Source organism: Plasmodium cynomolgi, chromosome 1 (assembly GCF_000321355.1).
Source record: "Plasmodium cynomolgi strain B DNA, chromosome 1, whole genome shotgun sequence".
NCBI classification, from domain to species: domain Eukaryota; phylum Apicomplexa; class Aconoidasida; order Haemosporida; family Plasmodiidae; genus Plasmodium; species Plasmodium cynomolgi.
Window position 1 is genome coordinate 599,068 of NC_020396.1, and position 21,965 is coordinate 621,032.

Sequence of the window (21,965 nt, forward strand, 5' to 3'; positions counted from 1 at the left end):
TAACTTTAATTTGTCGTCCTCTAACTTTAATTTGTGTAGTTTTTTTTTTTTTTTTTTTTTTTTCCCCATGGACTAAATAGTCAACACTGTTCCGATGAGGGGGCCCTGCCAATCGTTGCCAAAAAAAAAAATGGAAAGTAAATGAAGCTCATCAAACGATAAAAAAGAGGAAGGCAGCACCTATTCTATTTGGACGCGCCGAGCGGGGTGATAATAATTTCTAAGCATTTTAATGGATTTACCCCGTTATGCACTGCTTGTGGGCCCATTTGAAGATGAGGTTCTTGCGCGTAGGCGTTGTCGTGGTGCCTTGTGTACTAGGGGTCACATGGGCGTAGCGATAGAGGCGACAGTTGCGGTCGTGACGAGTGAGAGAGGAGAGCCGCTCAGTTCAGTGGTGACAGTTTTCCCCCACAACTGGACTTTGAAACGCTTCCTTTTCGCCACTCCTGTTTGTTTATTTATATATATATATATATATTTTTTTTTTTTTCTTTTTTGTTTTTTTTTTCTTTTTTTTGCATCGTTTAAGCAAATCGTTTTGTCGGCGGGGAGGGTCTGACGAGAGCGTTCGTCCAGTGGCGTCGCTTCCCCAGTTGGCAGTTTCTTCTTTTTGACAGTTACGCACCAAAGTTTGCGTCACCACAGTTGCAGCCTGGTTATGTACACTGTGACGTGTACAGTGCGGACGCCCCACGAAGGTTCACGCTGATATACATAAAGGGGGGTGGGAGGAAAAAAAGGAAAGGGCAAAGGAGAGGGCAAACGAAAGGCAAAGGATAGGGCAAAGGAGAGGACAAACGAAAGGCAAAGTATAGGACAAGCGAAAGGGCACTTCCACCCCCCCCTGAGAGTGAACATACCACATGTACGGATCATACGAACCAGTTGGGGAAAATAGCAAAGTCAAAATAAAAGGAAAAAGAAAAAAAAAAAAAAACAATCGTCTACTCGGTCGACGGGTGGACCATTAGGAGGAACAGCAATTAAAATTTGTGTCCTAAGTGATTATCCGTTTAAACAATGGTATGATGCGTAGCTGTGGGGACGCTGCCCTCAAAAAAAAAAAAAAAAAGAAAAAACACATCACAGCGCAGCACACCATGGGTAATACAACCGAGTCCCGCAACGCAAGTGCCATAACTGGGCTTTGCCAAATGTACATCCCCCCCACATGCACACACAAACACCTACACAGACAAACACCTACACAGACAAATACCTACAAACACATGACCCTTCTGTTCCCCTTCTCTCCACAGAACGAACGGAAGAATGGAGCCCCCAAGAGGATGAATAACTACCAGAAGAACAAGGAGAGGATCAAGAGGCTCAAGTTGGAGGGGGAGAAGAGACGTGGCGAGACGGGAGGAACATGCGGAACAAACGAAACATACGAAGCACGCGGAACACGCGGAACCTGTGAGAGGGGCGAGTCTGCTCCGCGCGAGAGACTCCCCAATTTGAAAAAGTACGCCCTGTGCATTGGGTATGTGGGCAGCAGGTACCACGGGTGCCAGGGGCAGGGAAAGGATTGCATGACTATCGAGAACGAGATCGAGAGGACCCTGATAAGGATGAATGCTGTGGGACGGGGTGGCTACAGGAAGGACTTCAACTTTTGCCAATCGCGCTCTGCCAGGACGGACTTGGGCGTGCACGCCTTGTACAACGTGTTTGTGTACCAGGTGGACTTGAGCTGTGGCCAAGCGGCCGGTGCAGCTGGGGGGGGCGATGTAATAGCGGCAGAGGTAGTAGCGGCAAACGGTGCAGCGGCAGAGGGAGTAGCGACAAACGCTGCCGCGAATGGTGACGCGGCAGGTGCGGCCCCCAACGCAGACGCCACCGCCCGAGAGGTTGCCACCCACAAGGCCGCCCTAGAGGAACGGAAAAAAAAGGAAAGAAAGTTTGTGCAGGTGCTGAACGAGCACCTGCCTGAAGACATTCGCTGCTTTGACATGTACAGAGTGACGAAGAGCTTCGACGCGAGGAAATTCTGCTCGTTCCGATTATACGAGTACCTGTTCCCCGTGTACGTTTTGAGTGAGGTGGCTGTGCGGGATGAGTACAGGGATGTGTTTGGCGAGGCTCTGCGTATGATCGACGGGCGCGTGGAGGAGCTTAAGAGGAGGAAGGGCAAAGGGGGGGGCCCCGAGGACGCGGCAGAGCAGAAGGGTGCAGAGGACGCGGCAGAGCAGAAGGGTGAAGGTGAAGTGGCTAAACGGAAAGGTGGGGAGGACGCGCTGAAACAAAATTGCTGCGACTTCGCGGCTGAGCAAAAGAGCTGGGACGACATCCTCACCGTGAAGGAACAAAAAGAAGAACTGACGGAAGAAGAACTGAACGCCTTCTTTGAGATCATCCAAAGCTACGCAGGGTATCACAACTTCCACTGCTTCACCAAAAACAAAGTGGAACAAACCACCTTCCGCTTCATCAAGTACTTAGACGTCAGTACAGTCAACCTGTACAACTACAACTTCGTGTCGGTGAAAATTTTAGGTCAGTCTTTCCTAATGCACCAAATAAGAAAAATGCTAACCTTGGCTGTGGAGACTTTTCGAAAGGCTACATCTGTGAGCTCCATTTATTACTGTCTGAGGTCGGGGGAGTATGTACCCATTTCACTCTTCCCCGCTGAGGGTCTGATGCTCATTTGCCCCTACTTCAATGCGTACAACGAGAAGGTGTGCAACCCCCCACAGAGTCCCCCAATCTGCTTTGAGGAGAACGAGGAAGTTTTGAATTTCAAGCGGGACGTGGTCGCCAAGTGCATCATCGAAAAAATGCACACGAATGTGTAAGTTGGGTTGGTCGGCAGGGGACGGACCCCGTAACGAGTGGGACAAGCGCACTCTCGGCAATGGCCCACACATTTGCGTCCAGCTGGTCATACGGTCGTGTCCGGCTAGCCATACACTCCCGACCCAATGCCCATTTCCCCCCCCCGCAGGTGGAAGGACTGGATGCTGAAGATGAACAAGCGCCCGTTCGCGTACCATTTCATGAGGGACAAACTAGGCGATGCGAAGCCAACCTGTGAGCGCAGCGACCAAGTATGACGCCGCGCAGAAAGTGAATGGGAGCGAGAAAGTGGAATTGGAAGCACCTAGTTCTTCTTCGGGGGGTCCATTTTTCACTGCAACGTTCCCACGAGGGCCAATTCGTTTTGGTGCCTTCCTACCTACTACTAATTACGTGTGTGCCCAGCTTTGTAAGTACCCTTTGACGATGTGCACGTGTCAATGTGCACGTGCCAATGTGCATGTGCCAACGCCGCCTTCCCCCCTCAGCGGGGACGCCTCAACAGTAACGCCTTTTAGCGTCTCCAGCTGTGCAGCTGTGCAGCTGTTTAACTGTCCAACTGTCCAACTGTCCAACTGTCCAACTGTCCACCTGTCCAACTGCCCATCTGTCCAATGTAACCAGCCCGCCACACCAGGGGAGGAACCCACGGGAAGAAGGACTGACTACACTGCGAGCATATGCCATAGGAGTTCATTTAAGTTGACGCCATTTTATCGATGCAATCTTTCGCGAGGAGCATAAAGGAAAAACATGCGGTGCAGGTTTCCCATAAGTGCAGCACGATGTGGTCACAAAAAAGGTCACTGCGCGCGATTTGGGAGGAACCTGTACAGATATACATTGTACGTATTGGCTCCCCCCTCTCCCTTTTAGGGATCCACTTTTCTGGGGGGTCACACTTTAATCAGAGTGAGGGTACCGTTGCTGGAGACAGTAACCAAGTGTGAGTTGGAGAGGAGGTAGGCATCCACAATGGTCGTCTTTTTTTTGTTATTCATGAATTTAGAGAAATTGAATCCGAGGTAGCCAAAATTGATTCCACCGATAATGACGCTTTGGTACGCTTCCTTGTCACTGTTTGCATCTGCCTCGTCTTCACTGTCACTTACCGTTTTGAATGGGTTCATGGAGTTGGAGGAAGTGCTGCTTTTCCTCACTTTAGGTGGTGTACTGTTATTTTCTTTCATGGTGGAGGTAGGTTTTTCCTTTCCTTTTTCTTCACTCGGGAGGGGTGTTAATGAGCCACTTTTCGCATCTGCGAGGGTTGGGTTCTGAGGGGAGTCGTTCGGGCTGTTGGGGTAGTATCCCAGGGGTTGCTGCTGCTGCTGTTGCTGGTTTTTCTTCCCGGAGAAGCTGTTACTGGCATTGCCAACCCCGCTGATGCTTCCAACCCCGCTGATGCTGCCACCTCCGGCAAGGCTCGCCGCCGCATTGACACTGCTTCCATCCCCGAGGCTGCCTCCAATGGCACTAATATTGACAGGACCCGTGCTGACGTTGCTAACGTTGCTGGCGTTGTTGGTGTTGTTAGCGTTGTTAGCGTTGTTGGCGTTGTTGGCGCTGTTGAGCTTGTCCTCCCCTCCGGTGTTGCCCTGCTTTTTGGGGTAATTGGAGGAGAGGAAATAGGACAAGTTAAAGATGGATACCCCGTCGTTCTCGTTGTCTTCTTTTTTTTTCTTTTCCTTTAGTTCGTTTATTTTTTCTTCACAGATGCACTTGTTCGGGGGCACGTCATGCTTTATTTGGACCTCTTTGATGAGCGTTATTTCGAGGGCTGACTCGACTCGGTAGATGCGCAGCTGCAGGGGGGGGAAGGGAAGAGATTGGGGTGTTGTCCCAGTTGGGGGGGGGCCACGGGTGCACTTGCTTACAACGGTGCTGTGACGCAACAGCGCAGTGCCGCAGTATCGCAACAGCGCAGTATCGGAACACCGCATCAACGCATCACCGCATCACCGCATCACCGCATCACCGCATCACCGCAACACCGCATCAGCGCAACACCGCCACACTGATGTACCACTCCTTACCCGTGCGTCGGCCAGAACAAGCAACTTGGTGACCAGATTTTTGCACACGAAGACCTTTAGGATGGGGACATCGAAGGCTCGGAAGAAATGCACCTTTTTGTAGACCTGGAGGTGCACTACATGGATGTAACCCAGCTGGTCTCCATAAAAAACGTAGGCATCTTGGGAGAAGCTATTTGAGCAGATTTTATGATTGAAAAGGTGCCAAAAGAGTCCTTTTTTCTTTGGTGTTTTGATCATAGTGCTGAGTTGATTGTTTCCCCTGGAGGGGTCGTCTTCTCCTCTCCGCTTGCTTTTTATCGATCTGAGTTTTTCTCCCTCCAAGGGATTCTGCACAACTTTGTGGAGGTGGTTCCGAGATGATAGCCATGTACAGAACGTCGTAATGGAGTTACCGCTCTCGTTGCTTTTCCTTTTATTTGGCTGGATTTTATTTTCAGGTAAGTTTCCGATGATGCACACGAGGGTTGGGTGAAGTACGCTTCGGTTCTCCAGCTTCTTAGCACCTGGTCGATTGGTCAGTTCGTACCTCCCATAGGCATGGCTGTTACAGTTGCTATGGCTGATGTAGTTGCCATGGCTGATGTAGTTACCATGGTTGACGTAGTTGCCACTGTTGTTATTACTGCTGCTGATGGTGACACCCTTTTCGCTGAACGAATTGGGACCCACGTCAGAAGCCCCAACAGGGATCTTCCCCTTTAAGAATTGCTTCTCCTCGTTGGTCAAAATAGAACACAAGTCCCAAACACAGAGACACACACTGTCCGCCAGGTCCTCAACAGTCCGCAATTTTTTGTTACTCTTAAAAAACATACCATTCTGAGCGTCGAAGTGGAAAAAGGAGGATTTGAAGTAGGTTTTTTTCTTTTTAAATACATGTAGATTGAAGAATGCATCGATGTGATTAATTTTGCTTTTCTGGATCATGTTTGCTTGTGGATTACGATTATTTTTGTTTTTTTGTTCCCGCTTCTGTGGTGAGAAATTTTCTTTCTTATCCGGATGAGCTACATCACTTTGGAAGATCTCGGAGGGGGCGAAGTTCGAGATGGATAGGCTCTTGTGCGCCTCACTGGGGCGCTCCTCCTGCGCGGTAATGCTTAGTTCGGGACGGCCGTGGGCGTTGCCTTCTTCGGTGAGCAGCTGAGCAGTGCGTTGCTCACTGCGCTGCTCGGTGCGTTGCTTCTCCTGCGGCTCGCTAACCTCCTGGCTGCGCCGCAAATGCTCGTCGATTCTCGCAAAGTCCGCGTCGATGAAGACTGTATGGTTGCTCACCGAGTTGGGGCTCACCCCCTTTCCGATGCTGACCAAGTAGAAGGTGGTGTCGTCCAGAGACCTCACATCTATCACCTCGTCGTGTAGTTTTACCACACACATGGCTTCCCTTATGATGTAACTGCCCTTCCTGCAGTACCGACGTGCCCTCCACCGTCTCCGCACCTTCCTTTCCCTTCTTCCCTCGCCTGAGGCCTTTTTCTTATTGTTCTTCAAAAAATTATCCTTAAAGAAGTTTTTTATTTTTTTGTTTCCTTCCTTTATCTTGCTTCCGAAGTTGGCGCTTTCGTTGTGTTCCTCGTTCTTTTTGTTTTTCCCATCTGGGGAGGTTTTCCCATTCGGGGTGGTTTTCCCATTCGTGGTGGTTTTCCCATTCGGGGTGGTTTTCCCATTCGGGGTGATTTTCCCATTTGGGGTGTTTTTTCCGTTCCTTTCTTGCCCTTCCTGGGTTCCCCGTCCGTCCTCTGCGCCCCGCTGGCTGGGCTTATCCGCGTTGGCCGTTTCCTCCCCCGCGCGATCACCTTTGCGGCCCTCGTCCTGCTGGCAGCCCTGCTCGTCCGAGTGGGCATCCGCGCGATCCCCCCCGGGCTCATCGCTGTAGTGATGGTCGTAAGAGTAGTAATCGGAGTAGCGGTCATCGTACTCATCGTCGTAATAGCTGTCGTAGCCGCCGTGGTCGTCGTAATAGTCGTCGTAATATCCATCGTAATATCCGTCGTAGTCGTCGCCGTAGCCACCGTAGCCACCGTAGCCGCCGTAGTCATCGTACTGGTCGCGCTCCTCAGAGCACTCATCGGGGCGGACGCCCCCCTCGTGCTCGGCTGCACTCGCGCATGCCGCTGCGGCCCCCCTGTCGGAGATGTTCTCCCTTTTATGCCGGTAGGCTCTCCCCCCAGAAGTGGCGGGCCCATTCCGATCTGCATTGGGATCATTCCCCATACCGTTAACAACCACCTTAGGGTTCACAAAGCTGCCTAAAAAAATATTATATATGTACAGGTACCCACACTCATCGGAGACCATCAAAAGGTTACCATTTGAACTCCAAGAAACGCTCGAGATGATCCCATACCTATAGCAAATGTTTTCATAATTCACAGAGAAACTGCAAAGCCTTATTTGGAAGCGACCCTTATCGAACTGTCCTTGTTCCGACGTTGCAATTTTCTCGTGGTTAATATTAATAAGTGCATAGACAGGGAGAAAGGGGTGAGAAATGATGGCTCCTGTTTTTAAAAGAAAACAGCTCTCCTTTTTATTTGACAGATGGTTAATGAATCCGTATTTTCTCCTGATGCATGTGTTTGCATTTCTCTCTAGGTATTCTTGGAGGTGCTGGAATTCATTTTTTTCGTTTTTTTCATATTTTCCTTTTTTTTCATATTTTCCTTTTTTCTCCTGTCCCTTGTTTGCTGTAACAATTTTGTCCGAGTCGTTCAGCGTTACGTTATTGTACAGGAGCAGCATGACCGTCTCGATGTACTTCTGCGCAGTCTTCGAGATGGCTACACTGGTTTGCAGTTGGTCCTCTCGTTCGGGCTTCCCCCTCGTGGATGCCACTCCTGCTATGCTTGTGCGATCAGTTGGGTGGTCCTTTGTGTGGTCTTTTGGGTGGTCCTTTGTGTGATCATTTGTGTGATCATTTGGGTGATCATTTGTGGGGAGTGCCTTTTTCGTTCCGTTCGATTCGTGCCACCCATGGGGGGGGGAGCAGGGGGAGTCTCCACATGGGGGACTGTCACATGGGGATGCAGTAATCTCCTCAGATGATGGGAGGCGAGACGTATGGCCTTCCTTCAGTGCACCCTTTTTACTGCTCTCCGCCTTTCCTCGGGATTGGCCGTCCCCCTTTTGGTGACAATCAGCTGTCCAAGGTGCGTTGCCTCCCCCTTCGACCCCCCCGTAGAATATCGACCCCACGTTGTTCGAGCTCAGCAGAAGAGTCATCGTGTTATCATACACATAGAACATATTGTGGAAAAATAAATTATTCACGAAATGGTTGTTGTAGGAATTGCTAAAGAGGCTGGTAATGCTGCAGTCGTTGGGGACGAAGTTGCTCAGGTAGTTGCACAGCGGGGTCAGATTATGCATGCACTGAATGTGCATGCATTTGTATATATACAGCAGCTTATTCATGTTGATGTCGAGGAAGACTTTTTCATTCCTGCGGTTCGCACTTCGTCCGTCACCACTTCGTCTGTTGCCCCCCCCGCGGCTGCACCTGCTACTGCCACTGGGGATCCTCTCCTTCTCGGTTCGTCCGCTACTCGCATGTGCGTTTCCCCCCTGATTGGCCTCCTTGCAGATGGGACCACTCGGTGTATTTACTTCTTTTCCGATCGGTGCTCCTTTCCCCTGCAGGGAGTAACTATGCCAGGGGCGCTCCTCCTCATTTGAGATGGGTAGCATGCCCACTTCAACGCTACGACTGGTACGGTCGCCCCCCAAATGAGCATTACCATCCTTATCGTCCTTCGTACCATCAGTGCATTCACCTCTGTTGTATGGGTTCTTTTTCGCTGCACTGTGTACAACTTGGGTGAGAAGAGATTCCCCCCTTAAGCTGACAGCACTGTTCTTCCTCTTTCGTTTCTTCTTCCCGTTGCCACCACTTCTACCAATGGAGGCTCTCCGTTTTTCATTCTTCAAATCGTAATGCGAAATGTAGTTAATAAATCTACATTTTTTATTGAGCTTCTTCAAGTGATCCAGAATGCAAATTTTTTTTATTTTATTCTTTCGATGTATATAAAGTATGGTACTGTTTTGGCTATCCATTTTCCCCTGTTCGATGACATGTCTATCGCTCATGTTGTTGAATAGGTAAGACAGGGGGACTACGTGTGGTAGCTTGTTATGTTCTTTTTTCCCTCTTTTGTGGTTTCTCTTCCGAGTGTGGTGGCTCCTGGGGTTGGATCCACGGTGGTGCCCCTTGTTCACCTTTGTACGGGTCGCTCTGGAGTGGGTTCTGCGCGCGGCGCTCCGGCGCTCCCCGTCACTGCCAAGCCCGTCACCATCGGCACCATCGGCAGCTACGCCAACTGCGCCAACTGAGCGAACTACGTCAACTGCGTCAGCTGCGCCAACTGCGCCAACTGCGCCAACTCCGCCGCTAACACTGCTGTGGGGGCTCCCGTTACGCACCGATCGGGGTGCCGCTCCCACGAGGTTCTGCTCCATAAGGTGTCCCTTCTTCTCTCGCATACCACCCACTGCGTGGTTCCACCCCTCTTCATCTTCATCCACTTCGCTACCGTCCTGACTGCTCCTTCCATCCGTCTCGACTGTCCCGTGTCTCAAAAGGTTGCTTTTCATTTTAACAATGCTGTCATAGTTGATGTGTCGATACTCTCCCCCCATCTCCTCCTGGGTGCTTTTCCTATTTGCCTTCTTCTCCACAAGGGCCTTTCTCCTTCTTTCTTTCTCAACTCCTTTAGCAGCCCCACCGCTATTGCCACATCTGCTAGCACCCAACTTGAGATTTTTGAAGAAGCTCATTCTGGACGTGAAAGAAAACAAACGGTCGTAGCTTCTCGGTCTCTTAAAAAGAAAGCTAGACTGATTGCAAGCCATGTTCCCCTTTTCCACATTTGAAGTGGGAATGACGAGACGGTATTGTTCAGTTATTCTACACCCCTCCTTGTAAAGCTGATGGAACTTTATGTATTCATTTAGGTGTGCATGGTTGTAAGTTCCGTTCGTTTGGGGTAGCTCTGTTTGTTCGCCCCGTTGGGGGGGGTACGCTTCGTCCCGTTGGGGTAGCTCTGTTTGTTCGCCCTGTTGGGTAGGGTATGCTTCATCCCGTTGGGGGAGCTCTTCTTGTTCGCCCCGTTGGGGGAGCTCTTCTTGTTGGCCTCCCCGGTAGGCACTCACCAAATCGTTTACAGAGTCATTGTAGTCGTAGAAGCTCTTGTTAAAGAAAAGGAGAAAGGACCTATAGGTGCAGCTGTTCATTTTCCATATGGCGTAAAGGGGCTTGTTGTAGAAAAGGGAGATGTGTGAATCGATGAAGTGCTCACACAGAACATGGTTTCTTTTGCTCGTCTTCATTTTGTTGAAGAAAAAAGGGAAGGACAGAAAGGTGAGCAGGGTGTTCTTGACGCTGTATGCCGACTTGTACAGTAGGTCCTTCATCCTGGAGAGGAGAAATTTATTTACCAAATGGCACAGGCTATCTATGAAGTGGAGAAGGATGCACGTGTTGTAGTAGAATGGGTTGATATGGCTCTTCGTGTTTGCCTGGCTGTGCTTGCTGTGTGTGCGGGAGAGGAGACCGGCATGTGGGTTGGTTCCTTTTACTGAATGGCTACCCCTCCTTTGGCTTCCCTTCCTTTGGCTATCCCTTCCTTGGCTATCCCTCCTTTGGCTATCCCCCCTTTGGATACACCTCCCTTGGCTGCCCCTCCCTTGGCTGCCCCTCCCTCGCAGGTGCAGCTTCGGCGTGAAGACGTTCGCCTTATACGCGAAGATGTGGAAGTTCCCAATGAGCAGTTCGAAGGTGGACAGGAAAATACTCACGATGCAATATTTCTCGAAGGGTAGGTCTGCCGTTGCCTCCGCCACTGTGGGTGGAAGCGACAATGCTGCTGGAGCGAGTCTCCCCTTGTGCACGTACTCACATGACCGTATGCTCATCTGTGGTTCTATATCATTATCATTTTGGAGATTACTCCTGCTAAGAGGGGTTGTTCCCAACGGAGTTACACTCACGTCTATGCCTTCGCTGTAGGGCAATCCCAACTCATGCTTGCTATTGCTAGTTGTTTTTTTCCTCTTGTTCTTTCTTCCACGGAGGGAATTCTCTCCACTGCTTGTGAGCAACCATGGAAACAGCTTTCCCTTCTTCCCACTCAGGTAGGCACACTTAATAAATTTCACCAAAAGGTCGGCAGTGCTGATGGTACTGTTCCCCCTGTACACATTTTCAATCGCCCAGTTTAGTTTTTTTATTTTCTTCAGTAGAAGGTGCAAGACGAGGAATAGCTTTTTCAGGTGTCTTCCTTTACGGGTTCTACTTTGGTGGGTTCTACTCTGGCGGGTTCCACTTTGGTGGGTTCTACTCTGGCGGGTTCTTCTTCTACTTCCTCCTGTTCCATTCCTTTGAGTGCTCTGTCTATCCACGCAGACCTCTCCACTGTCAAAGAAGCCGTAGTGTGTGTCCAACATGAGGAAGCATATCACCAGCACGGTTAGGTAGCATAGGAAGAGATCCAACAGGTGAATATGATAGGAAAAAAATTTTCGGTCAACTTTTATGTGCACATTATTATGGGTATTTTCTTGTTGGCTGCATAGGTGTTGTCTCTGTCTCGTTAGTCTTGCCTCTTCCTGAGTGCTGGGTTCACACAGGTGATGCGACTCTACCTCCAAATTTTTCTTCAAACGGCTGGGCACATGTGTTTCTTGGTTTCCCTCCCGAGCGAAGCAGTTGCGAAGGCCGACGCGCAGAATGACGATCTGCAGGTATGGAGCGTGCAGGGAGGACAGCGGTTCGCGCAGGGAGGTCACGTGGTCGTGTAGAGAGGGCTCGTGATTGTGTAGAGAGGGCACGTGATCGTGTAGATAGGACACAGGGTCATGTAGATAGGACACGTGGTCATGTAGATAGGACACGTGGTCATGTAGAGAGGACGACGATTCGTACTTGCTATTTTTTACAAAGTTAAACAAAACCCTAACGATGTCATTTACGTAGATAAAGAGAATCGGGAGGATGTTATTCAGTACGAACAGGATGAAGTCTTCACTCTTTGCTTCTTCTACAATGTGCAGAGTGAAGAAGTAAAAAAATAAGTGAGTCAGGAGGGTGTTGTATTTATTTAAGGCAACGTAGAGGTTGGGGATTGCCGTGTGACTTGGATGTCTCCTCATTCCGTTCTTTGCAACTTGGTAGCGCATGTAATGGTTGGGGTTGTTTGGGGTGACCAGGAGGTGGGTGCTGTGGCCACCGTGCATGCTATTTATTTTTTGCAGTAGGGTGGTTAGGAAGCGGCTCAGGTTGCGCCTCCTCGCGCAGTCGTCCTTCGTTCTGATGTCCCTCAGCTTGTTCAACAGGCGCAGCATGGCCGGTGCGGGTTCGACCGCACCACAGCGCGGGTTGCCAAGTGTGTTGCAGTTCGCTTCACAGTGTATACCACCATGCGTACCATCCTGCAGGTCAACGCGCATACCACCCTGCTCGTCACCGTGCTTGCTTCTGCCTTCGCTGCCACCGCCCGGGCTGATGCACTCAAAGAGCAAGTGCACCAGCCGCGCAAACAGCTTCAACGACTGCGTGAAGTCGATGGAGCTGTCTCTGTCCTCCCAGTGGCCACTCGCTACCCCCTTCACACAGGAGGAAGCAAAAATAATCTCAAACAAAAATTTATTTGCACCGAGAAGGGTTTCCAAGTAGGATTCAGAGGAGACACACAGGAAGAATTTCAGTCTGTCATGGAGGTGCATCAACTCTTCGTCTTTGTCGGGGTTGTGAAAAAAAAGGAACAGCAAAATGAACGATAGGTTACTCATTTGCTGTGAGCAAAAGTGGAGGGAGCTGAAGTAGCACTCGATTTTACTCATCCTGAAGGTGCAGTCTTCTTCGTCTTGGCCGAGTCCGCCTTGACCGAGTCCGCCTTGACCGAGTCCACCTTGACCGAGTCCGTCTTTGTCATCCCCGCACAGCATACCCATCCTCAGTGCATCCCCCTGTCCTTTCTCCTGTCTCCTTATTCTACCCATAATTACATTTTTCAACACCAGAAGGAGAAAATCGTACCTCTTTGGCTCCTTACATTTGGAGTGCACCTCTCGGTAGTTCCCTAGCAGGATATTTTTCATCACGTCTAAGTAGTTTTTCTCGAGAAGGTGGTACCTACCATGAACACCTTCATCGCGGTCGGCCTTCAGCTTCTTCGAAAAAATGTAGTTCAAGTGTTCCATCATGAAGTCAAGCGGCTCCTTCGGGTAGCTGCTCCGTTCCTCCGGGTAGCTGCTCTGCTCCTCCGGGTAGCTGCTCCGTTCCTTCGGGTAGCTGCTCCGTTCCTCTTCGACTTCTTTCCTCGCCCCTGCCACTTCACCCTCCTGGGCTTCCCTACTCGGCGCATCCCCCGCTTCGCTGATCTCGCCTGCCTCGCTGGAGGGGAGGTAGCCACTGCCCTGCACGGCGGACACACTGGAGTCCTCCAGCACGCTACCACTCCCCCCAAACGGGACAGACGCTGCGTGCACCGAAAGGTTATTTATCCCTCCCAGGCATTGCCCTTTCTCCACGTAGGAGGTATAAATGAGTCTAATAAGGAAGACACTCAATTGGGGGTCCTCTAAATACTGATGAGCCACATCTATCACGTCTTTAATGTCCCCACGAAGGATGAAAAAGGCGATAGCAAGGTAGTACCTTTTAATTTGCATCAACTTGTAGGCATTGTTCATGAGAGCGTTACTCCATCTCTCCTGGGAAAAGTCATTAGAAAGGAATTCAAAAATTTTTTGTTGTTTTTTAATTTTATACAACATCATGAGTTTCTGTTTCTCATTTTTTGCTAAGTATAACAATGCTAAGAAGTCCAAGCATTCGTTCACTTCATTTTGTATCTCTTTGTCCTCGACATTCAGGCTGTTCATTTTTTTTATTGTCCTGTTCGTTAGCACCTCGTGAAGGGAAAATAAGTTATCCCTATCGTGCAGTACATAGAATAACTTCATACGTCTAAATAAAAAGAAAAAACAAAAATTTTTTACTTCTTCTTCTACCAGTTTGACGTTTTTCATTTGCTGAATTAGCACATTATTTAGTTCTACTTGTGGTGGGGTATTTTCTTTTCGTATCCATCGTATGAGGCGGCCATGGGAGGGTATTCTATCATTATCGTAGTGGTACGAACGTGAACCAGTATTGACATGGGAACTGTGTTTCCCACCCAAGTGATCAGTACTACCCGCGCTATTCATGTCGAATAGGTCTACACTGCTCAAGTCACTGCCACTAATGGGGAAGCGAAAGGAGTAGTTGTAGTACGTCAGGAGGTTCTCCAAATAACTGCTCAGCTCCACTGCAACCTTTGCACGCACAAAATAAAGGAGGTAGGCATACTGGTAGTGAATTTCAAGGGTTATGTTTAGGAAGAGGCAGCAATTGATGTAGAGTCGATAAAAGAAGAGGATCACTTGGGTCATGTTACTTCCATTAGGTTGTCCTCCTTTGTCTTTACTCCCACGCACGTGGTCACACAGGTACATATTTTCTGTCTTGATGAGCTCCTTCTGGAGGTGCAGGCCGAAGTATTCACAGTGGCATCTGCAGGATTGTTTGGAGGTGTGTGCTCCCGTTTGCGCATCGGGGTCTTCCGATGGGTGACTGCTGCCGAAGTCGTCACCTCCACTGCTTCGCACGGTGCGCACGCTCTCACTGTCACTGTAGCTGGCATTGTCATCCCTAGGGGGGGCCCCCGAAATGACGCAGAATGCGTTCAGCACGCAAAAGAGGAGGAGTTGGTCGAAGGCCCTCAAGTGAGGGACATTCACATGGAGCAGAAGGATCTGTAGGACCTTCACCTCTTCCGCCGTCAATTGGCAGTTAGTCACGCTGGCGGTTTTCAGGGAGGACTTGAAGTTCCGCTGCGCCCGCTCCTGTTCGTCTTCGCTACTCCCGCTTCGGTCGCTTCGGTCGCTTCGGTCGCTTCGATCACTTCGGTCACTTCGGTCACTGCTCCCGCTTCTATCCGAACGTCGCGACGGGGTGGGGGCCTTCTCCTTCTCCCCACCCTGCTTCGACGGGGTAGATTCCTCCTCATCAGAGTTCAGATTAAAATCGTCCAGCGACACCGACTCGACTTCGAACAGGTACATGGATCTATCCTTCTGGTCTCCTACATCTCCATTAGGGTTCTTCCCTTGAAGGTGGGTCTCCTCCCCCTGTTCCTTCCCATCTGTATCTCCTCCACCTACACCATTAACCATACCTTGCGCATTCTGTTGGATCTTACATATTTCAGTGGTCAAAAAATTTACGTTAAAAAGGAAGTGACTCTTCTGTACAGTGCATATATCTCCAAAATTCTCCTGAACTGATTTCCTCAAATTGTTGTCATTCAGTAGGACCTGCAGAGCGCAATGCTTCTTGATAGAATATCCCTCCCCCGAGCTGTTACTTCTAAGTTGGATTCTCTCCACATAACTAAAAAATTTGTTAAGCAAAAGGTTCAGGAGTAACTTCAGTGCCATAAAGACGTGAGAAAAGAGACCCATTTTTATGTAGTGTAACAGTACGTGGGGGTGATAAAAAATGTGTCTCTTTTTTGGGGGGAGATCCCCTGCCCAGCCTGCTTCTCCCTCGGTATATCCTTCGCTTTTTCTTTGGTATTTCTTCAGTTCGTTGCACAGGTTGATTTTTCGTCGGGAGATTTTGTGTCCGCGGGGGAAGCTCCGGGTGGCGGTTCGAGTGGCATTTTGAGTAGCCGTTCGGGTGGCATTTTGAGTGGCGGTTTGAGTAGCCGTTCGAGTGGCCGCTCGGGTGGCAGCTCGTATGGTTTCCCCCTTTCGGCCCCGCAAACCACCGCTGATGAGCCCCCCGTTGAGCAGCTCCCTCCGACTGGGCTCCCAAACGAAGCCCTTCTTCTGCGCCCCACCCAGCAGGAACAAGTTATTCTCAAACAAGAACATCTGCTTGGAGCGGAGGAAGGGACTCCTCTCATAATTTAAAATTTTCCATTCATTTCCATTCGATGCGTCACAGAACAGAACCACGGAGATGTAGTATTTTTTGTGTGCGTACCACTCGTGGGTTGCCTTACCACTACATGTTGTGTTTCCCCTCCGATGTCTCATCTGTTTACGCTGTTTTAAATTGACCAAAAAACTGGCTACAATAAAATATGTGTTTTTTTCGCCTGAACAAGTCATAAACAATTTTGTTTTTTTATTTGCGAACATTTTGGGCAAGGGGATCGAAACGAAGTTTACGATGTTTGTCCTCTCCCTGGTGGGGGGTGCATCAGCCACGCGGGTCTCTTTCACGTTGGCCTCTTCCGTGTTCGCCTCTTCCGTGTTCGCCTCTTCCGTGTTCGCCTCTTCCGTGTTCGCCTCTTCCATGCTGGTCCCTTCCATGCTGATCAGGTCGTTACACACTGTCTTGAGGTTCACCACTTGCAGTTTTGTCTTTGTGAGTAGGACCACATAGCTGTCGTGGAGGACGATGTCGACGAGGTCGGGGGCATTTCTAATTTGAACGTGATGCGAGATGGATCCGCTTTCCTCGCAGAGGAGATAAAGATTGACCACTTCGTTAGAGCATAACGATCTGTGTTCACTGCTGGTAAGGCAGTCCTGATCGGCTAGGGCTTCTTCTTCTTCTTCTTCCCTTGGGGGCAACAGCCCGTTATGTTCATTCTGCCCTTGTTGTTGGTTGGGGTCCCCATCATCCAGTAGCAACACGTATTGTCTCTCCTCCCCGGAGGAGCTTCTAACGTGCATGAGTCCCTTCCCAACAGTGAGCATACCATCCCCTGGGTGGCAAAAAGCACCGTCGTTTTTACTTCCCCGCGGTTGCCCCTTCGGTTGCCCCTTCGGTTGCCCCTTCGGTTGCCCCTCCGGTTGCCCCTCCACCTGTGCGCCGTTCCCCACGTGGATGGAATCCCCATTTTGCGCGTTCACAGTGTAAGGTGGTCCTTTCTTCAACTGAACCGAGCTGGTCGTCCCTCCACACAGGGTATGATTCGTGGCGACAATAAACTTCCCTTGGTAGGAGACGTGAATGTACGAGAACAAGAACTTCTCCTCGATCGAATGAAAAAAGGTAAACATCTGATTCAGGTCTAAGCTGATGTAAATAAAACTCTCCTTTTGAATGTGCACTGTCGAGAGGGTAACTAGGTGAGCGTGTTTAGTCTCCTTCTCAGAGTTGTCGTAGCTGTACTTAATAAATAGGAATAAGTAGTTCTGACCGTTTCTAGAATGGAGACGGAAGTCACTTATCTCGTATCCAGTCACCAAACAGGGCATCCCTTCTGCTTTGTAAACATCATCTTGCACTTTGCTCAGGTACACATTATTGTTCGGTTCGTTCGGATGGGGGGAGCTACTTTGCAAGCCGATTAGTGGAGAGCCATTGTCAAAGATGCACAACATTTTGGTACTATGGACGACGTCCCTAGTCTCAGATTTGAGTGCGAATAGGAACTCCCGATTTCTGTCTATGCACATGAGAACGAAAAATGAATCAAATGAACCCATAACTTCACTTTTGTAAGTCAACGGAATCGTATTCTTTTTTTCTAAAAATTGGCTAGTCGACATGAACACATGTGGGTTCTTCTTCACATCTTCATAGATTCTACACATCTGGTAGGAGTATGAATAGATGAAATGAGCCTTCCTCCTGAGTATGTCACTTCCCTTGTGCTTCAACATGTAGTACCTATCTATGTACATGCTATTTAGGCAACATATAGGAGTGAATGTCCTTCTCCTTTCTGTCACTGCTCCTTCGATCCAAGCATCGTTATGCAGATCGTAACTCTTACGTGTGTTGTGTTTATTCTGTGTCTGTTCTACTTGTGTGGTACGCTCCATATTGTAAGCACCTGATGGGAAAGCTTCCCATAGTGCTTCTTCCTTTCGTAGTTTATTAACGGTGCTGTTTGTTCCGCTCCGATATGTGGCACCTTCCAGTGAGGCCATCCTGTCATCCTTACGATACCTTTCGAATGAGTACAAACCATCTTTGGTTTGTCTACCTCCACCTGTGAGAGTCCCTTGGGGGAGACTACATCGAGAGGATGGACCCGTGTCATTCCATTGGGATGAGGATCCCCACCCACTGGGTCCCTCCGCTTGGATGGGAACCTCATCAAAGAAACTACTCCTACTTCTAACTCCCATGTTGAAATGGTATAGGTATATTTTTCCGTTTCTCCTATCCTGTACCAGGAGGACATTGTGGCTGACGTTAAACTGTATTTCGCATTCGTCTTGGAGGATTGGTTCATCGTGCTGTACTTTGTTGGATAGGTTTTTTTTTTTGTTTTCCCATTTGGGAGAGGGTTCGCATGCTGTGTAATGTAGCATGTATCTTACACTGACGCTTTTTTTTTTTTATCCATATGTCATTCGGCTTGATCATAATTTTGTACACATCTCCATTGTATGTCGAGATGGTGAGAGCAAATGGGGGCATCAAATTACTGACTGTGCTGAAAAGCTTCCTAAAGAGGAGGAAGTCATTCTTTTTGATGTTGTCCCTGCGTCGGGGGGATCTCCAAAGAGTTGTCGTCCCTCCAGTGTGCCTCATACTGGGGTCACCACCATGATAATGGTTCTCATCAAAATCACCGTAGTTGGTTCCTCCTTCTTCGCTGTGATCTGTGGTGGACCCGCTACCACTGGAGGAGAGCGAACACTCGGTCACATCTGCGTGGTCCCAGTTAATGAATTCGCTTGCCACACCCCTATGGGGGGGACTACTACTCTTATCCAGAAAGAGTGAATCCGAAAGGGGACATATATTTTTTATTTTCCATTGGCCGAACTTCATGTGATATTCGTTATCCGGGAGGAGAGTATCATCTGTGTAGACTGAAATGAGAGATGTGTTAAGAGAGCCATACTTGATCTTTGCCTGGAGGACGTACTCGTAGTTGAGATTTATTGGGATATTTTCGTAACTGAGGATGCTTTTCACGTGGGCGTCGTGGCTGTGCATGTTGAAGATGGCGTAGATGGAAAAGACGGAGAAAATGGCTCGCTCCCGTTCGTCGCACCCGCGCGGGGCGTCTCTCCCCCCGCGTTTCTCACTTTTCCCACTTCTCCCACTTCTCCCACTTCTTCCACTTCTCCCACTTCTCCCACTTCTCTCACTTCTCCCACTTCGCCCACTTCTCCCACTTCTGCTAACCCCGCCTGGACGCAACTCCCTTCGAGACCCGTACACAATCAAGTACTCATTCCTCGCGATCTTTGCATTTCTGTTGCTGCTCCAAAAGCGGCAGTAATCTTCGCTAGCTGTATCTTTATCTACCCAGCACCACTTTACGCACCAAATCATTTGATCAAACGAGGGGACATAAACTCGACACACGGACACAAAGGTGAGTTTGTTCTGGCTGTTGGTGTGCTCTCTCCACACGTACAAATATCCATCGAAGCAAATGGAGGCGAGTACACAGAAGGGGTCGTTTTGTCTCTCCTTCCACTTAACTGAGTACACCTCGCTCTGGTGGTGCAACACACTTAACATGAAGACGCCGTTTCGATCGCTGTAGGCGTTTCTCCTTCGTCGATAGGAGGTGTGCCGGGCGTGCCGAGAGTGCCAAGCGTGTTTAGCGTGCTGAGCATGTTTAGCGTGTCGAGCGTGTTTGGCGTGCCGGGCGTGGACGCTGCTCTCGGAGGAGCCCTCTTCCGTGTCGTCCTCCGAGCTGTCCGAGCTGTCCGAGGGGCTCTCATCAGTCGTGTTTTCCGAACACCCCGGGGAATACTCCTCGGAGGAGTGGTCCCACGATTGGTAAGAGTCCCCATCGCTACGGTCGTCACTGCGGTCGTCACTGCGGTCGTCACTGCGGTCGTCACTGCGGTCGTCACTACGGTCGTCACTACGGTCGTCACTACGATCATCACTACGATCGTCACTACGGTTATCACTGCGGTCTTCTGTACTGTCGTCACTACAACCGTCGCCGCCACCTCTGCGGGCATTGGTCCCCCCCCCGAACGTTTTACTCCCCCTGGGCGAACCTGTAAATGCAGGATCCCAATAGAAGGACTCAAAGCTGAGATTTTTTTTGTCCCTGTTCACATCTGTGCACATCCCCCCCTCCCTATCCTTAACATCTTCCCATAGAAGCGACGTCTTCGTTTTTATAAACGGGTTCTGACGGGAGTTTCTTCCATTCAGGATATCATCTATGTCTCGAAGTCGGTTGTCCTCCTTCTGTCTCTTCCTCCGGAGACGGCTTCCCCTTTTTGCCGCTCCTTCGGGAGCTCCTTCTTCCGCTTGTATGTGCCTGCTAGCGTCTGCGGGGCTACCTCCCCCGCGTGCACGCCTCTCACGTTGGGCGGCACCCTCACTGTACAGAGTTCTTTCGCTGCCCCCTCTTAGCACCGCCTCGTTAAGGCAAAAAATAAAAACCATCCTGTTTTTTTCCCTGTGCTTCTTCCTCTGCGTCTCCTTGAGTATTCCTGCACCGAGATAAACGTATCCGGGTGCTCCCCGGGTCTCCGGCGTGGCTAGCGACTGCGTTGTAGGATGCGTTGCAGGATGCGTCACTGGATAGCTATGCGGCTGTACGTCCAAATAGTCGCCTCCCCGATTGAAGCAGTACTTTATCACGTCCTTTACGATTAGGTCATGGTAGAAGATCCCCCCGTAGGGGAATGTGTCGTAGGAGTTGTACGTTCGTTCATCTTGCCAACGTTTTCCACGAACCCGTTTCAGCATGTGGATTCTATTATTTAGATTGGGTTCTTTCTCCAGATGCAGCAAATTTTCGTTGTGGTATTCGTCATAACATGGTTCTGTGCTTCCCCTGGCCTTTGCATCATTCACGGGGGGGTCCATTTCTGCAGCACGTCCCGCTCGAGTTTGCTTCTTCCACACTGCGTCTTCTACTTATCCTCGATGAATTCCTTTCCGACTTGGCAGGTTCATGTCTACTTTGGCTTGCGGTCGGGGAGCGGCGTCCCGAGGGGGAGCTGACCACGAGTTAGCTTCCCAAAGGTGAGCTGACCACGAGTTAGCTTCCCAACGGTGAGCTGACCACGGGTTAACTTCCCAAAGGTGCGCTGACCACGAGTTGGCTTCCCAAAGGTGAACCCACCACGTGTATGTGCTTCCCTGTCACTTCCCCTTCGTGGAGCGAGTCCCCCTTTTTCTATGTTGGGTGGCCCCCTCCACAAGCACATGCACGGCGCTTGCCAGATGCGCTCACAAGTGTGTACTCTAGCTAGCTACTATAACTTTAGCTTCGACCAGGAGCGCACGTCCGTCGATACATATATGCACGTAGGTGCGATTAGAGCGGTCTGATTGGGAATGCCCAGTGGGCCCGAGATGGAGTTGGAAAGGAACCTCGCAAGGTAGCGTGTTATAAGCTTATCTCTCACGTGGCGTTCATTTTCTTCTTTTTTTTTGCATCAAGGCATACGAATGGGTAATACCTCCAGATTAGCGAAAAAAAATTGCCAGCTTGAGGGGCGCGCTGAAAGGAGGAGTCGCGTTTGCAAGGTATGCTAAGCTAAGCTAAACTAAGCGATTGCGTAGGAAGAGCATGGCATACGATTCAGCATTTTTTTTTTTGTTGGCTCTTTCGCCGTGACATTTTTAGTCGTCACGCTGGTGCGTCATTTTTGTGCCCACGCGCTATGCACGGTTTTTCTACTTTTTTTTTTTTTTTGTGCTCTTTTTTGTGCTCTTTTTTGTGCTCTTTTTTGTACTCCTTTTTGTACTCTTTTTTGTACTCTTTTTTGTACTCTTTTTTTTTATACCCCCTTTTTTTTATGCTCCCTTTTTTTTTCCTTCCACTTTGGAAGAAGCATCATTCTGTGTTCGCGCGGAGAGCCGAACTGAAACAGCTTAGCCCCACCATGCATGGCGAGAGGAGAAGTGTAACGAGTCGGGACTAAAACGTACGAGTTGGCGAAGTGAGAACGTTGGGTCCACGCATGTATAGATGGGTAACCCTTGTTTGTCCTTTTGTATCGGAGTAACTGCAATTGGCAGGCAGGTGTGATTGTGCAGCAGTTTGTCCCTCAGCTGTGCTTAACGTGGGGGCAGCTCAAATGGTGTGAACGGCCCCCACGAGGTGAAGAAGTCTAACATGTTTGAGGTGTTCCCCGCGTGGGGAAATAAAAGTTAACAAAAAAAAAGTAAAAGCA

At 49.7% G+C, this 21,965-nt stretch overlaps 2 protein-coding genes across 2 annotated transcripts; one reads left to right on the top strand and one right to left on the bottom strand.

The window, feature by feature from the left end:
• Window positions 1-1,232: 1,232 nt before the first annotated feature.
• On the top strand, window positions 1,233-3,062 carry PCYB_012260 (pseudouridylate synthase 1; the record flags this gene model as incomplete). The annotated part of the gene is made up of 3 exons (XM_004220732.1): window positions 1,233-1,596; window positions 2,230-2,800; window positions 2,954-3,062. The coding sequence occupies 3 exons, from the start codon at window positions 1,233-1,235 to the stop codon at window positions 3,060-3,062; spliced, it is 1,044 nt and encodes a 347-aa protein (XP_004220780.1).
• Window positions 3,063-11,174: 8,112 nt separating this feature from the next.
• On the bottom strand, window positions 11,175-16,436 carry PCYB_012270 (hypothetical protein; the record flags this gene model as incomplete). The annotated part of the gene is made up of 1 exon (XM_004220733.1): window positions 11,175-16,436. A coding segment is annotated over one exon (5,262 nt), but the record flags the coding sequence as incomplete, so codon positions are not given.
• Between the last annotated feature and the right edge of the window lie 5,529 nt (window positions 16,437-21,965).